Source organism: Mesocricetus auratus, unplaced genomic scaffold, assembly GCF_017639785.1.
Source record: "Mesocricetus auratus isolate SY011 unplaced genomic scaffold, BCM_Maur_2.0 Super-Scaffold_6731, whole genome shotgun sequence".
Taxonomy (NCBI): domain Eukaryota; kingdom Metazoa; phylum Chordata; class Mammalia; order Rodentia; family Cricetidae; genus Mesocricetus; species Mesocricetus auratus.
The window spans coordinates 13,085,228-13,103,372 of NW_024429185.1; the positions used below are offsets into that span (position 1 = coordinate 13,085,228).

Sequence of the window (18,145 nt, forward strand, 5' to 3'; positions counted from 1 at the left end):
TTTTGTCTGGATTCTGGGGATTTGAACTGAGGTCTTCTTGCTTGCCCAGGAAGCACCTTAAGAAGTGAACTAATTCCGGAGACCTTTTGATTTGCTTAATCTCCAGACACTTGTGTAAACGAATGAGGATGACTTAAGCCCGTAGAAAGACAATTTTCAAACCACAATAATAATCTCTGACTTAATTGGCCAGTTATCTGGATTACATTTGGCCAGGCATCTATTTAACTTTTCCTTTTCAATATAACACCAGTGGCATACCAACTGAAGAGTTAGGAGCCTGAGAGAGGCTAGATATTTATTAAAGTGAAAATACCCCTGAGGTCTCTATTTTACAGGCCCTGGGGATCCAGGTGATTTCCCTTGTTACTCTATTTTTAGTTCCAAACTACTTATCTCATACCTTGAATTTTGGGAGAGTCCTTGAGAGAGCAAATGAGACTGATTCCTACAGGGAGCTTCAGGAAATAGGTATGGCAGTATAATAGAATTGCATGCCTCATTTAATATATCTCCACAAACTCTCCAGAAATACTTTCTCAACTTTGTGTTATTTTGGTGATTCAATTTAATGAAACTACTTACTTGACATTCATTAATTATGTTATCATGACAAATACAGTTTCACTTCAATTTGGTTACTCAAATCAGAAAGATGGGTGTATTTTTTAGTCTGTATAATGTATTTGGGAAAATAAGATTGGGTACTGAAAAACTATTTTGGGAAATTTGGATAATATGTAAAGATAGAATTAATTTTGGGAATTTCAGCATATATGCTAAAATAGTCTACAATATTTTTCATTATTATTGTTAATATTTAGAAATCAGGAATTGCTATACATCATAGCTTTGGTTCGGTGAATCGTCTGAGGATTTGAAATAATCACCAGTACTTAGGAAACTAGGCATGAGATAAATATATCTGCCCAAGATAGTGTACATTGAAACATGGCAAAATGATTTCAGAATCTAAAGTAACTAGGGTTTTTTATCAGGAAGGTGTATTAATAAATAGAAATACTAATGATAAACATATAGGGGAATGTGCATGGATCATCTGTTGGTGATACAGATGCTAATGAAGTGGGGTTTAATGGCCTTATTTTCCAGACCTTGCATGAGTTGACACTGCTGCTATGTTTTACTCTAATGAAACATTGACCCTTACAATATGTTTATTACTCACAGTTGAATCATTCTATTAACAAGGAAACATAATACAAGGGAACTCATAGCTGTTTACTTCCTTATAAATAACTCCTAAAAATGCCCAAGCAGCAGGAAGTCAGCTCTAATTTGTTTTCACTTCTATCATTTAAAATTGGTATCTCATCACACTTCTGTATTAACTTACCAGTCTGCAGATCCCCACATGGTAGTACTAGATTTTCCTCTAGAGTCTATGACATTTATAACCACCAGGAATTTACTAGGTTTGTAGTACCAGGCATATGTTCTAGAGTATTGAATGGACTTTAAATCCAGTTAGACAGCTGCTAATACCACCAAGGTATAAATGCTACTATTACATCTTTGGGATTATGGTTCAGGAGAAGTGCTTGGGGGTGGATGAGAAAAAAATAAGGGAAGGTAGGAATTAACTAGGAAGCTTAAATAGAAGGAGATAAAGAACTGAAAGATAATATAACAGTAAAGATGGTTGAAAAACCAACAGGAAAATATTTTTATAAGAAGGAGTCTAGAAATAAGTTTTATATAAATATACATATATATATATATAAAATCACACACATACATACAAATATCTATCTATGTCTATGTTTCTGTGTATCCATCTATCTGATATAAATGAAAAAACCCAAAACTTGGAAATAGACATTCCTTGGAATCCATCTCTTTTACTCCAGGATATATTTCTGAAGGAAATGAAGACAGCATCCAATAGATACCTATTCATTCATGTTAATGTTAACATTATTTACAGTTGTTAAGATATGGAATAAGCATGAACATAGGCATGTGAGTTTCTTAGTTGTTTATTTTGTCAACTTGACTCAAAGTGAGTCATCTGGAAAGAGGGAACCTAAACTCAGAAATGCCTACAGAAGATTGGCCTGTGAGCACGTCTTATGGCACATGTTCTTGATTAAGGATATATACAGGAAGGCCTAACCCACTATGGTTGAACAGATGCCATGACGTATATAACAAACCATGCTGAGCAAGCCAGTAAGCAGCAACTCTCCATGGCTTCTGCTTCAGTTCCTCCCTCCAGCTTCATGCCTTGAGCTCTTGCTCTGACTTACCCCGGTGATAGGATATTACCCGAGTGCTCTAAGATAAAAACAAGACAAAGCAAAAACAAAGAAACAGAAGAAACCCCTTCTTTCCTCCCCTTTTGTATTGCCCTCCCCTTCTCTCCAGTTAAAACTGCCTCCCATATTTCCCATTTTTCACCCCATAACACCTATATCCTGCCAACCCTGTGTCTACAGCTCCCCATCCCTTGGTACATTTTCACTTACCTGGTTTCTGTAGTCATTCCTAAATCTTCCACAACCTTCCTACCTAAACAGCACGACTATCTAGGGATGAAGTGTTCAAACACCAAAGTGCATGGGGGACATTTCACATTCAATTGACAACAGTTAGTGGGAGATTAGCTGCAGCAGCATCCAGAAGTAAGAGGAGTCATATGAGAGTGTTTTTTTCAAGTCTGTAATATGTTACATCCTGACTGCAGTTTTCCCTCCCTCCCTTACCTGAAAACTCTGTCCCTCATCTTCTCTTATCCCTCAGATCCACACCCACAGCTCCCCTCAGGAAAAAGCAGGTCTTTCAGGGACGTCAACCAAGCATGACATGACAAGACCAGGCCATCACATCAAACTTGGATGAGGCAACCCAGTAGGAGGAAAATGTCCCACAGGCAGGCAAAAAAATCAGATAAACCCCACCCCGACTGTTAGGAATCTCACAAGAACACCAAGCTGCTCAGTCATAACATGCTTGAAGAGCACCTAGGTCAGATCCCTACAGACTCCCTGATCTCTGCAGGGACTCATGAGTCCTGATCAGTTGATTCTGTAGGCTGTGTTCTCATGGTCCTCCCTCCTCTACAGGACTTCCTGAGCTCTGCCTAAGTTTGGCTGTGGGACTCTGCATCTGCTCTCATCTGTTGCTGGATGAAGTCTCTCTGGTCTCTTTGCTGAGAACTCTGCTAGGTTCTGGTAGCAGAACACTCAGCAGGCAGGACAAACAGTACGACAGCTTTGTTGCTGGGTTGGTGTCCCAGTCCCTCTGCTTGAGACCTTGCCTGGTTACAGAAGATGGCTGGTTCAGGCTCCTATCTCCCTTTACTAGGAGTCTTCACTGGGGTTATTCTCATAGATTCCGTAGAGTTTTCAATGCGCTGGGTTGCTACCTATCCTCCTAAATGCTCCAAATTCCAGGAGTTTGTTTCAGTATTTCTTTCCCTTCCTCTTTCTGTCCTTCCTTCTCACAACTGATCTCTTCTGTTCCTAACCCCACCTGCCACCATGAGCCCACAGTCCACTGGCAAAATTATATTTTCTCTTCTCAGGGAGTTCCCTCTTAACCTTAAGCTCTCCTTGTTACCTTGCAACTTAACCTTAGAGGCTGTGTGTGTGTGTGTGTGTGTGTGTGTGTGTGTGTGTATGGGGGCAGAATTTTGGTTGTGGGAATTTTGAGTAGACAAGTGATGCATTCCACTTTACATATGCAAAGTATTACTTTGCATTGAGAAATGGAAACAAGAAAGATACCATGAGAAATTTGTATAATCTCTGAAAAGAAATAAATGGGTTTGACCAGACTGGTAGGTGGGGGTGTTGGAGCAAAAATGGATTTTGGATGTTGCTGAAGCTCTACTAAAGTGCTATTGAGTATGGGTAGGAAATGTCCTTTAATAACCTCCTGGTTCAAAGAACCTTACATCAGGGATAAGGTACAACACTAGGGAGTTAAATTAAGCCTTTATTTGACTGAACTTTTAGAAATAAAACAGCTTTGGAGGGTGAAGTATGGGAGAACCAAGGACGAATCAGCCTTGAGGACCCACAATGATGACTATGGATCTAGTGTTTTTGTTGAGTGTCTTTCCTCTCTGAAGCAAAGTGTTAATTTGAGGAGATCAAATGTTTTCAAGGACAAACACATCAAGCACATCGATTACAGCAGCACTTAAGGAAACAAACAAGGAAAAGGAGAAAAGTAAATTTGTTGCTGTCTCCAAACTTATTTATAAATAAATATTAGTTCCAACCACATATGTCTAATACATCTTAGCACAATACTGATGATTATCTAAACATGCTATTTTAAAAGTTTATATTGTAGAATATGTAGAATAAGTAGTGGTCAGTAATGGATTGGGGAAATAAAACATTTAAACTCATGAATTATTTGTTTCACTGTGCACTGTAGAGCCTATATTATATGACAGGCTTTCTGAATGCAAAAACAGTAATCCATATTTGTTTTATCTTTGCAAAAATAAGTATGCTCATATGTGTATCAATTAGTGAATCCAGTAAAGACAATTCCATGACAATGTCAAGCTTAATGGCCTTGTGATTTCTAAGACAAGATGCATGTTAAAGTCTTATTGATTAATTGCTCTCAGCTTTTTGTCAAAGAATATAAATATCTGCTGTGGAACATTCTTTTTCCCTGACAAGCACCTAGGGAAATTACTTTATACTAATAGGTAGACACATAGATTCAGAATCCACTGAGTAATTTGATTTATAAAAATCTGATAAGTAATTATAAAATAGTGATTTCTTCAAGATTTAGAATCACATTTTGTCTTAGGGTTCTCAAATTCACTCTATGGACAAGAAGCAAAACTAGTAAGTCTTGTTCATCTACTCACCTATCTGGACTTATGTGTTGGCAGGCTCATATTTGATAATATGTCTTCATTGAATTCAAAGTTTGGAATGCTTATTATTTTGTAAAGAGATGCAAAAGTTTAATTTCCCCTCCCCTCATTTATCTAGGCAATGTAACAAACTATAAACAGATATAATTCCAGGTGAGAATATATGGTATATGCTTTATAGTATTAGGAAAACTACAACAACTATCGTAAGACTTTTCATTACTGAGTCATAAGGAAAAATCTAGAGATTTAAGGGCATTAAGTAAAAATAGCAAGCAAATTATTAAATGCTGAGAATTTAGTAAGAACGAAGCAGAATCTTTTTGCATAATAGAATTATAGCTTTTAATAATTCAAATGTAAAACAGAAAGTTTTTTTACTAGTTATTGCCTTTTTAACACATGATTAAAAACAAAGTTAATTTTTTCTTTATAAAATGAATAAAAAATAAAGAAAAATACAGTGGTGAACTTGTAAAACATGGCTTTTGTTAATTAGCCTGTAATATACTAAGCAGAGAAAATATATTCTAAAATAACTGATGATAAGAAAGTATACTTTTCAGTTGAAAAATAAATCTGAGAAAATGCAAACTATTCTTTTCTGTGAAACCAGAGTCAGGAGCATCATTTTGATACAGAAAAGCAACTTCCATTTCTAACACATCTACAGAGTTTCAGAGGAGCTCCAATTTGCTCTTTGAAATAACATTCTGGCTACTTTGTATTTTCTAAGGAAATAAGTACATTTGAAGCCCAATGATGGCCAGATTAGAATATTCATAATTTAAAGAAGTTCAGACACTGTACGGCTTTAGGCACATAGGCAATGTTTTCTACTAATTACAACTGGCCCAGAGCTGAATTGGAAATTTCTCTTCTTTCCAGTGATGAATTCTTTCTTACAAGTGTTTTCCTAATTCTACTTTATTCCTTCTGCTTCTGGGACAAAGTTGATGAGATCCCCAATTTCTACACCTCAGCTATGTTATGAACTGGACTCTCATTCCCCCACTCACTTCTTATTCTTTAGTACTCACTCCTTTCTTGACAAACTCCTCTTTCTAAGACATCCTAGGTCTCCTTTTATGTCTGCATTAACATACTGTTGCAAGTTGGCGACCTAAAAATATAACTTGATGCAGCTGTCTTGTGTTCCTTGCAGTTGATTAATTCAACGTTTTACGTTGCACAAAACCTAAATACAGAACAGACAAGCAAACACATCAAATAGACATAAACATTGTCTTCTCTGATACACAAACTCAACAACAGGGAATATTTAAAATGCTTCTGTAAACAATTATTAGTGGTTAAAACAGAAGATAATATCATTGACTATGCACCTACTTCTAAAAATATTTATGTTTACTATTTCTAATGTTTATGTTTACATGGGAACACATAGGTGCAGGTTCTCACTGAGTCCAGAAGTGGGCAATGGATCCCCTGGAGTGAGAGTTAAAGGTGGTTGTGAGTCACTCACTGTCAGTTGTGGGAGCAAAACTGGTCCCCTGCCAAAAGTGGGAAAGGTTTTAACCTCTGAACCCTCTCACCAGCTGCAATTCTTAAAGGATACGCTTACAGGGAGTGGAAGATACAAAATGGGCAGAATATGGACATTAATGTTTACAGTTGCAGAGAGTAGGAAAGAAGGGAGTTTTTGTAAGCTATAGTGGTTGGAAGAAGAATGACACTCATAGGAGTATATGTTTCAATACGTGGTTCCCAGTCGGTACAACTGTTTAAGAAGTGTTAGGACTGAACAAGACTCCCGAATGTGGGTGTCAGTGAGGAGGCCTAGGCAATCTATTGGACCTTGGGTAGTAGATCAGTATTTATCCCTGGCATATAAATGGACTTTCGGTGCCCATCCCACAATGAGAGATGCACTCTCAGCCTGGATTCTTGGAGGAGGGTCTAGGCCCTGATCTGGATGAAATGACAGACTATGGATACCCCCTTGGATGGCCTCACCCTCCCTAGGGAAATGAGGGGTTATTGGAGTTGGTGGTAGGGCATGGGAGGAGGGGAGGGAAAGGTAGACGGACCAGGGATTGACATGTGAGACAACCTTGTTTCTAATTTAAATTTAAATTTAAAGATTAAAAAAAGAAAAAGAAAGAAATTAATTAAAAAAAGAAGGGTTAGGAGGTGTGGTATTGTTGGAGGAGGTATTGGAGGCATGTCACTAGGGATGGGCTTTGAGCTTTCTAAAGAACTGCACTGTCTCCTGTGTACCTCTATGCCTCCAGCTCACATGAAGATGTGAGCTCTCCCGTTGTTTCCCCCCACAATGCCTTTTCTCTGAGCCATCATAGGCTCTAACTCTCTGAAACTGTAAGCCCGGTAGAATCTTTTCTTTTGTAAGTTGCTTTGTTTGTATAGTTTTGTCACAGCACTAGAAAAGTAACTAAGACATAAGCAAATCTGGTCTTGATGCTGATTTATGTTTGTGTGATATGGGATAGTTAGTTAACTAGTAGTTTTGGACCTATAAAAAAGAAGGAGTGGGGGAAATTAGTATACTAATCAGTTAGTTTCCAGATATACACTCAGCAAAACTAATGGAACAGACAGCCCTGTTAGAGAACTGATCTCCTTGCAATATGCCAGGGCTCCTCACTCCACATTGCTGAATACCAGGTGCAGCAGAGAAAAACGCATATGCCTGTTTGGGCTGGGAACCTTCTGATTAGATTTCCTGGGTGTGAGCATGAATTTAATATACTGAAAATTAACACAGGAAATTCCTAACAGCATAGAAAACTTGAAAGCACAAGATGCAGTTATAAGTCAAGTCTTAGTCATGCACATTCTCTGAGCATTTTAGAGCAAGAAAGAGATTTATTGTGTATGTGCTTCTCACCCGAAGCTGTCACAATTCTCTCCCTCTCTCTATCTCCTTGTTCTTATGTGAGTGTATGTATTTGTGTGTGTGTGTGCGTGTGTGTGTGTGTGTGTGAGTGTTTGCATGTTCACCAGCTAAAGGGCAAGTCAGGTCTCAGAGTTAACTTCTTGGATAAACCTGTAGACTATTAAAGGAAAAACTTGAAAAGAAAAAAGAAGACTGAATAAAAACTTAGAGCATTTTAGGGGTGTTTAACCTTGGCTTATACTTCAGCCAACAGAGTGCTTAGAAGTCACACTAACTCCCATCAGTCCTCTGTCTGTCTGTCACAGCAGTTCTTTTCAACATGTTTTCCTTTGCAGCCTTTCCCTTTATTCTACTCCACTGTTTCCTTTTTAAGTAATGTTTGGTATTTTCAGTTTAAAGTCTCCAGATGCACTTTCCTTTAGGCAGAAAATATTGTTGAATAGAATTCAATCTATGTCCAATAAGAATTAATGTAAGTGTGAAAGTCTTAAAGAGTGACATTTTCTGTATTCCATCAGGGGAAGTTTTAACTGCATCTAATATTAAGGTGTTGAAAACACATTTCCCTCAAATTCTGTGACTTCTCACATCAACTGGATTTGTTCTGGTCTAATATCAGGCAGCTTGCAGTAGTTATAAATAAACACGGTAGACAAGGGAAAGTAGAGGAAAAAAGCAAATGAAAAGAATAACAGCTTCTCATTCATTTAGCAGATATTCTATTACGCGTTTCCTGAGAGACTGTCACTCTTTGATATTTGGGGACAGATGCTGATATGGAGCTTCAGAGTTCATTTGAGAGACACACTGGGAATGAGATATTATTTCAATGTCATTTTTGGGGTGCTACTATAACCTCCTGGTTATATGACAGAAAGTACTTACCCAAGCAGGAAAGTCAAGGGAGTTCTCTGAAATGAATTGTTTTTAGGTTATAATGGTTGAAAGATGAAACTAATACTCTTTGAGCTCTTCATAAATTCCTCACATTGTGCTAAGTGCTTTTGTGTATTTTACAATTGTATCAAACATTTGGAGTGCTAAGTAGCACAATGCTTTCCTTCCTTCAGAGACAAAATGGAACACTGTTGAATTATATGACTTGAAATCCAAGAGCTCAGTCAGGATGCACTTGAGTTTCAAGTTCAAGTTGACCTCACATCAGTGCCTGTAACTCACACCGTGAAGAAGTTACATTCAATAAATCTCAAAAAAATGCAGTCCAGATATTTCCCCTAGCAATAATTCGGATGAATATATTCATACAAATAGCCATATATGCTGATATCCAAAGCTCACATTTAAAAGATGAATGTAATACTATAAAATGCAAGTGTGAGTCTTTGATTTAGCAGGATAAATACTTCTTAAACTTCTCTTGAGAAGACAAACTGAGATGAAAGGTTTGTGTAGGGATATACTTCACTAAACACATGCTCTACTGACATGATTCCATATTTTTCTTCTAGGTGGAAAAGGCTCATTTTCTTTTGTTTGCCCTCACTCTGTGTGTTGAGGGTATGCCATCAATGTGGACACATGTCATTTTGCTATCCTTGTTGCAGTTTTATCTGTTGTTTCTGATTTATGAGTTGGTGTTGCTTCATTGACCTGGGGTGCTGTATTAATAGTTAACACATAGGGATTTAGAAGGAGGAAGCATTTTTCCATTAATGACTAAATGAAAACAGACTTGAGATTCAAATTAAATACTAATTAGCCTCCTTCCCCCACATTGTAAATATTATTCTGCTATTCTATGTTTTAGAACCTATAAAATGTACATTATAAACACTATCCTTGTTTGCTTTTGGTTTAATTTAAAGTTTATTAGAAAAACAAACAAATAAAAATTAAAACAACTGCTCAGTGTTGGCCTACACTCTGCTTAAGGTGAGTGTGGGCTCTGCTAGGGGTCCAACTCCCCATATCCCCAACTCCTTGGATCTTCCTGGCACTGGTTCTGGAACAGAGTGGACCAGCCCCAAGCAGAATGGACAACACTGAATCTGGCCACACCTCACTCTTGGCCCCTGTATGCCCTCCCCCTCTGCTCTCTGCCCTCTGCTTGACTGAGGAAAACACCAGGAGAGATCAGATCATCCAGAGCTCAGATACTGAAGTATTGGTCCACCAATAAATACCACAGGGAGACTAGAGGAGAGGAAGAGACCCCACCTGCACCCATGGGAAGACGATAGTATAAGAACACACTCAACAACAGAAAGACCAATAAAACACTGCCAGAATCTAGGGACTCCAAACCAACAAAACCTGAAAAGCCCAACATAGATGAAGCAGAAGAGAAGAACCTTAAAAGCTATATTATGAAGATGATAGAGACCCTTAAAAAGGAAACGGGAAAATCCCTCAAAGAAACAGAACAAAAAACAAACAAAATTACATGAAATGGAGGAAAAGACAAACCAAAAAAAATTCAAGAAATAAATCAATCTGTTAAAGGATATTAAAAAAAAAACAAGAAAAAGCAACCAAACAAGTGAATGAAACAATTCAAACAGTTCAAGGCTTGAAAGCTGAAATAAAAACAACAAAGAAAACACAGAATGAGGGGATGCTCGAAATCAAAAATCTGGGTAAATGATCAGGAAGTACAGATGTAAGTATAACCAATAGAATACAAGAGATGGAAGAGAGACTCTCAGGTGTTGAAGATTCACAAGAGGAAATACTGTCATCGACCAAAGAAAATATCATGTTTAACAAATCCCTAACACAAAATATCCAGGAAATATGGGCCACCATGAAAAGGCCAAACCTAAGAATAATAGGTATAGAAGGAGAAGAAAGTACTGGAAGGAAAACTCCAACCCAATGATGATAACTATATTCACAAAAATATAGCCAATATGTAATCCCACTTTTCCAAACACCAAAATAAAAAAAGCAGGGGGGTGGGGAGGAATCCTAACACCATCAACAACAAATTCAAAACAAACAAGAATCAACAATCATTAATATCCCTCAGTGAAAATGATCTTAACTTGCCTATAAAAAGAAAAGGCTAACAGAATGGAAATGAATACAGAATCCATACTTCTGCTGCTTTCAAGAAATATACCTCAAATTCAAAGACAGATATTCCCTCAGAGTAAAGGGTTAGGAAAAGATTTTCCAATCAAATGAACCCAAGAAACAAGCTTGTGTAGCAATCCTAATATCTAACAGATTAGACTTCAAACTAAAATCAAAAGAGATAAAGAATGCTCTTCAGAAATCAGGAGTCACACCTGGAGCAGCAATGACACACAGCATCACTGGTATTCGGATATCAACATCACCTATGTGAACTATTATCTTCACCAGCCTCAAGTGGCAGCGATCTTCATTAGTTCCTACTTCCTGATCTTTTTCCTGTGCACGGTGGGAAATACTATAGTTTGCTTCATTATAATAAGGAACAAACACATACACACTGTCACTAATTTCTTCATCTTAAACCTGGCGATAAGTGATTTGTTGGTTGGAATATTCTGCATGCATCACATTGCTGGACAACATCATAGCAGGATGGCCATTTGGAAGCAACATGTGCAAGATCAGTGGGCTGGTGCAGGGCATATCAGTTTCAGCCTCAGTCTTCACCTTGGTTGCAATAGCTGTGGACAGCTTCTGGTGTGTCGTCTACCCCTTTAAGCCAAAGCTCACAGTCAAGACAGCCTTTGTCACTCTTGTGATCATCTGGGGCCTGGCCGGTGCCATTATGTCTCCATCTGCAGTAATGTTACATGTACAAGAAGAAAAATACTACTGTGTGAGACTCGGCTCCCACAACAAAACCAGCACGGTGTACTGGTGTCGGGAGGACTGGCCAAAGCAGGAAATGAGGAGGATCTACACCACTGTGCTATTTGCCACCATCTACCTGGCTCCCCTCTCCCTCATTGTGGTCATGTATGCAAGGATTGGGGCTTCCCTCTTCAAGACTTCAGCACACTGCATGGGCAAGCAGCGCCAGGAGCAGTGGCATGTATCCAAGAAGAAACAGAAAGTCATCAAGATGCTGCTTATTGTGGCCTTCCTTTCCTGGCTGCCCCTGTGGACTCTGATGATGCTTTCAGACTATGCCGACCTGTCTCCTAATAAACTGCGTGTCATCAACATTTATATCTACCCTTTCGCCCACTGGCTTGCCTTTTGCAACAGCAGTGTCAACCCCATCATTTATGGTTTCTTTAATGAAAATTTTCGCAGTGGTTTCCAAGACATGCTCCAGGTCTGTCAAAAGAAAACAAAACCCCAGGAAGCCTATGTCCTAAGAGCTAAAAGCAAGATGGTAATAAACACATCTGGCCTGCTGGTCCAGGAACCTGCATCTCAAAACCCAGGTGGGGAATATTTGATGTGTGGGAAAAGTGCTGAAAATCCCACACAAGAATCCCTGATGGAAGAAATGGGAGAAGCTACTAACAGTTCTGCAGCTTAAAAAAGAGCGCGGGTCCCCAGTGCTACCCAGTGTTATGTAGTATATGAGTGTGAATATGTCTTTAAATACTGCTGCTTATTGTGGCTTTGCATTTCTAGTATTCTGATGAAAACCTTTACAGAAAGCCCATTTGTCAAAAATTTAAAAGTATAAAAATGCCTTCCTAAAAAAAAAGAGATAAAGAATGGCACTTCATATTCATCACAGGAAAACTCCATCAAGACTAAGTCTCAATTCTGAACATCTATGTCCCAAATACAAAGGAACCCACATTCGTAAAAGAAACATTACTAAACCTCAAATCACACATAAAACCTCACATACTTATAATGGGAGACTTCACCCCACTCTTACTAGTGGACAGGACCACTAGACAGAAACTTAACAAAGACACAAAGGAACTAACAGAAGTTATGAGCCAATTGGGATTAACAGACATCTGTAGAACATTCCATCCAAACACAAAAGAATATACCTGGAACTTTCTCTAAAATGGACCACATACTCAGCAACATAGCAAACATCAACAGACACAAAAAATTGGAATAACCCCCTGTATCTTATCAGATTACCATGTTCTAAAGTTAGAATTCAACAACAACACAAAATGCAGAAACCCTACAAACTCATGGAAATTGAACAATGCCTAATTGTATAATTCCTGGGTCAATGAAGAAATTAAAGACTTCTTAGAATTCAATGAGAATGCAGACACAACATACCCAAACTTATGAGAGACTTTCAAAGCTGTATAAAGAGAAAAATTCATAGCACTAAGTGCACACATGAAGAAATCGGGGAATAGTTACACAGAGAATTATCAGCACAACTGAGAGCTCTAGAACAAAAAGAAGCAAACTCACCCTGGAGGAGTAGATGCCAGGAAATAATCAAAATGAGGGCTAAAATCAACAAAGTAGAAACTAGGAAAACAATTCAAAGAATCAATGAAACAAAGAGCTGGCTCTTTGAGAAAATCAACAAGATATACAAACCTTTACCCAAACTAACGAAAAAGCAGAAAGAGAGCATGCTAATTAACAGAATCAGAAATGAAAAGTGGGACATAACAATGGAAACTGAGGAAATCCAGCGAATCATCAGGTCATACTTTGAAAACCTGTACTCTACAAAATTTGAAAATCTAAATGAAATGGACAATTTTCTGGATAGATATAAGTTACCAAAATTAAATCAAGAACAGATAGACTACTAATGAAATAGAAGCAACCAACAAAATCTCCCAAACATAAAATACCCAGGGCCAGATGCTTACTGTGCAAAATTCTACCAGACTCAAAGAATAGCTAACACTAGTGCTCCTCAAATTGTCCCACATTACAGAAGCAGAAGGGACATTGCCAAACTCTTTTTATGAGGCTACAATTACCTTGGTACCCAAACCACACGAAGACACAGCTAAGAAAGAGAACTTCAGACCAATATCCCTCATGAACACTGATACAAAAATACTTAACAAAATACTTGCAAATCAACTCAAAGCACACATCACAAAAATTATACAATGTGATCAAGTAGGCTTCATCCCAGGGATGCAGGGATGGTTCAATACACAAAAATCCATTAATGTAATCCATCATACAAACAAACTGCAAAATAAAAACTACATGATCATCTCACTAGAGGCTAAAAAAAAACCTTTGACAAAATCTAACACCCCTTCACGATAAAGGTCTTGGAAAGATTAGGGATAACAGGAACATACATAAGCATAATAAAAGCAAAAAACAGCAAACCAACAGCCAACATCAAACTAAATGGACAGAAACTCAATGCTATTCCTCTAAAATCCGGAGAAAGACAAGACTTTCCACTCTCTCCGTATCTCTTCAATATATTGTACTTGAAGTTCTAGTTAGAGCAATAATAAGACAACAAAAGAGATCAAGGGAATACAGATCAGAAAGGAAGAGGTCGAAATTTCACTATTTGCATATGATACGATAGTTTACATAAGTGACTCAAAAACTCCACACAGGAACTCTTACAGCTGATAAATACCTTCAGCAAAGTCGCAGGATACAACAATAACTCAAAAAAATCAATAGGCCTATTATATGTAAACAATAAATGGGCTGAGAAAGAATCAGAGAAATGTCAACCTTTACAATAGCCACAAACAACATAAACTATTTTGGGGTAACACTATCCAAACAAATGAAAGACTTGTATTGCAAGAACTTTGAGTATTTAAAGAAAGAAATTAAAGAAGATACCAGAAAATGAAAAGATGTTCCATGCTCTTGGATAGGTAGGATCAACATAGTAAAAATGACAATCTTGCCAAAAGCAATCTACAGATTCAATTCAATCCCCATCAAAATCCCAACTCAATTCTTCACAGACCTTGAAAGAACAATATGGAAAAACAAAAATGCATGATAGCTAAAACAGCCCTGTACCATTAATCAACTTCCGGAGGCATTATCATCTATGACTTCAAGCTCTATCATAGATTCATAGTCCATAAAACAGCTTGGTATTGTCACAAATGTAGACAGGTAGACCAATGGAATCGAATTGAAAATCCTGATACTAACGCACATACCTACAAACACCTGATTTTTGACAAAGAAGCTAAAGTTATACAATGGAAACAAGAAAGCATCTTCCATGAATGGTGCTGGTATACCCGATGTGGTCATGTATAAGATTGCAGATAGATCCATATCTATCGCTATGCACAAAACTTAAGTGCAAATAGTTCAAAGACCTCAACATAAATCCAGCCACACTGAAACTCTTAGAAGAGAAAGTGGGAGGTACCCTTGAATGAATTAGACAGATGTCTGCTTCCTGAGCATAACACCAGTAGCACAGAGATTGACATCAACAATTAATAAATGGGACCTTCTGAAACTGAAAAGCTTCTATAAGGCAAAGTACACAGTCAACAAGACAAAACAGCAGCCCACAGAATGGGAAAAGATCTTCCCCACCTCCACATCTAACAGAGGGCTGATTTCCAAAATATACAATGAAGTCAAGAAGCTAGCCACCAAAACAGCAAACAACCCAATTAAAAAGTGGGGTGCAGAACTAAATAGAGCATACTCAGTAGAGGAATCCAAAATGGCTGAGAGACACTTAAGAAATTGCTCAACATCTTTAGCTATCAGGGAAATGCAACTCAATACAACTCTGAGATACCATCTTACACCAAGTAGAATGAATAAAATAAAAAACACCAATGATAGTCTATGCTGGAGAGGATGTGGAGAAAGAGGAACACTCCTCCATTGCTGGTGGGAGTGCAAACTTGTAAGACAACTTTGGAAATCAGTATGGTGGTTTCTAAGGAAAATGAGAAAAAGTCTACCTCAAGATCCAGCAAGTCCTCTCATGGCATATACACAAAGAATGCACATCATACAACAAGGACATATGTTCTGCTATGTATATAGCAACTTTGTTTTTAATAGTCAGAAACTGGAAGCAACCTAGATGGCCTTCAACCAAAGAATGGATGGAGAAAATGTGGTACATTTATACATGGATATTAGAAGTAGAGCAAAGGACTACCAGCCTATAATCCACACCATTAGAAAAACTAGGAAACAAAGAAGACCCAAAGAGAAGAAGGCATGGTCCCCCAAAGAAGGTGAGGGGGACAAGAACCCCTGAGCAAATTGGGAGCATGGGGTGGGTGAGAGAAGGCAGGTGGGAAGGGGAAAAAGAGCGAAGGTGAGGGGGAGGAGAATAGGAGATAACAGGGGAACTGAGAAGGGAGGAATAGAGGAGGGCTAGAACGGAGATGCCTTGATTGAGACTACCTTCATTACTATTCCTAGAGCCTTGACCCAAGCAGATCTGATCGAAGCAGAAACAGACACCCACAGCTAAACATTGAGCCATACTCCTGGAATTTAATTGCAGAGAAGGAGGAGGCAAGACTGTGCTGGAGAAACCCACAAAAACAGTTGACCTGACCTAGTGAGAGCACGTAGACCCGAGTCGTAAAGCTGGAGAACCAGCATTGGACGAAACCAACCCTTATGAATGTGGGTGCCAGCTATGAGACCAGGGCAGTCTATGGGACCTCTGACAGTGGATTCAGTGTTTATCCCTAGTGAACAAATGGACTTTGGCTGCCCATTCCCTATGGAGGGGTACCATTGCAACCCAGATACAAGAAAGAGGTCTGAACCCTCCCTCAAATGATGTGAGGGACTTTGATGGTTCCCCATGGAGGACCTCACTATCTTTGGGGAGTGGATGTGGGGTAGGTTGGAGGGGATGGTGGGGAGCATGTGAGGATGGGAGGACGAGGGAATGGGGGGATATGTAAATAAGAGTGCTTCTAAAATAAAATAATTAGAACAACCAACCAACCACTGCCACCACCACGACCACCACCAACACCACCAAAAATCTAACTAGAAGTCATAGAATTAACTTAAATATTCAGAAAGCAATGGGATTTTTATGGAAAGTATGGAGTATTTATCAATGACTGATATTTCTTTAGAAATTGAGAAAGTGCCTCATGCGTATCCATTCACTGATAGTTTTATTTATATAAATAAATAAATTCCATGCATTTCTAAAAATAACTCCATTATACATATGGAAATTTAATTTAATTGGAAAAAATTTAGTATTTCTGTTCTACCTTAGCAATCTTTAAAAAATGAAAATTTGATTCTGGGTAGTAACTATACAGTACAACAGAATTATATAGTTTAAGAAAATCATTGCTCTTACTTATTTAATAGGCCCTTTGGAAACACATGTATACACCTAGCAATAAGGTCTAGCACCTAAAATTTCTTAGGGAAAATGTAGTAAACTACCATAATGTGGTGATTTAAGATGCAGAGGTTTATTAGTTCAGATTTCTGGAGTTTAGAAATACAAATAAGATGTTCATGGACTACACTTTGTCCCTACGACTGTAGGAGAGAATTTGCCCTTTGTTCCAGGCTCCGGACATTAGTCTGCTTGTGGCTCTGGTGTGTGACTTCCATCATTGCTGTCTTCACAGGCTCATCTCCCTCCTTTTCTAGCTACACTTTCTCTGTTGTTCCTCACAGGACAATGTCTTTTGGCTTAGCACCTGCTCAGACAATCCAGAATAATCTTTCTTCAGGATTTTTGGTCTATGAGTCTGATATAACTCTTAACTAATAGGTTCTTGTTTACAGGTTTCCAGAGCTGTGATACATACATTACTTTTAGGAGTCAACATTCAGCCTGCATTCTCAAACCCATTTGCAACCCATACCAGCCATACTTCAGTTTGTACACTTACACGTTGTCCCAGCGTGGGTGTATTCCATACCCTACTCTAGCTCTGAAGGCCTAATCAGAAGTGAATGGCTTGGAGAGGGGGACCAACCAGAGGAAGAGGAAGGGTTAGAGCATCTAATCTGTAGTCACAGAAGGAAGCTTTAACCTCTTTCATAAGCTACTTTCCGAACTTGATGGTGGGAATAACAAAAGTCATCTTCAGAGTTTACTAGATATCAGGGGAGCAGCCATCCAATCTTTGCCGTCAAACCTTTTTATTTTCCAGCTTTGAGTGTGGAGTATCCTTAGCTGAAGGAAATGAATTCTGTTTAGAGATGAGATCCTGACTCAGGTTTTTAAGTGCGTTTCATGCCTTTCGCCTAATGACATCATCAGGAATGAGAAATTGCTCACCTGCTTAGCCTGCATGAGCCAATCCGATGCAACATCTAGGACCACCAGTTGCATCATCAACTTTAATCATTTCTTAGTATTAAAAACAGATGAAAGAGGAAGGAAAGCTAATTAATTTAAAATATGCATGGGATATCCTTTGCAGAAAAATTTAATTTAAAATAAAGATGTAAAATTCCCTGTAAGGAAAATGCTAGCAGTGGTGGAAAAGGAAAAATATATAGAAGACATGATTGAGAAGATCTGACAGCCTGAAGGCTTCATTATGGCTACCTGAGGAGCAGTG

At 38.3% G+C, this 18,145-nt stretch overlaps 1 protein-coding gene across 1 annotated transcript in view; it reads left to right on the forward strand.

The window, feature by feature from the left end:
* LOC101823739 (neuropeptide FF receptor 2-like) overlaps positions 1-12,195 on the forward strand; it is a 29,797-nt gene extending 17,602 nt beyond the window's left edge. The window contains 2 exon segments of the mRNA XM_040742284.1: positions 10,984-11,248; positions 11,250-12,195. Of these exon segments, the coding sequence (XP_040598218.1) occupies positions 10,984-11,248; positions 11,250-12,195 (1,211 nt within the window).
* Positions 12,196-18,145: the final 5,950 nt, after the last annotated feature.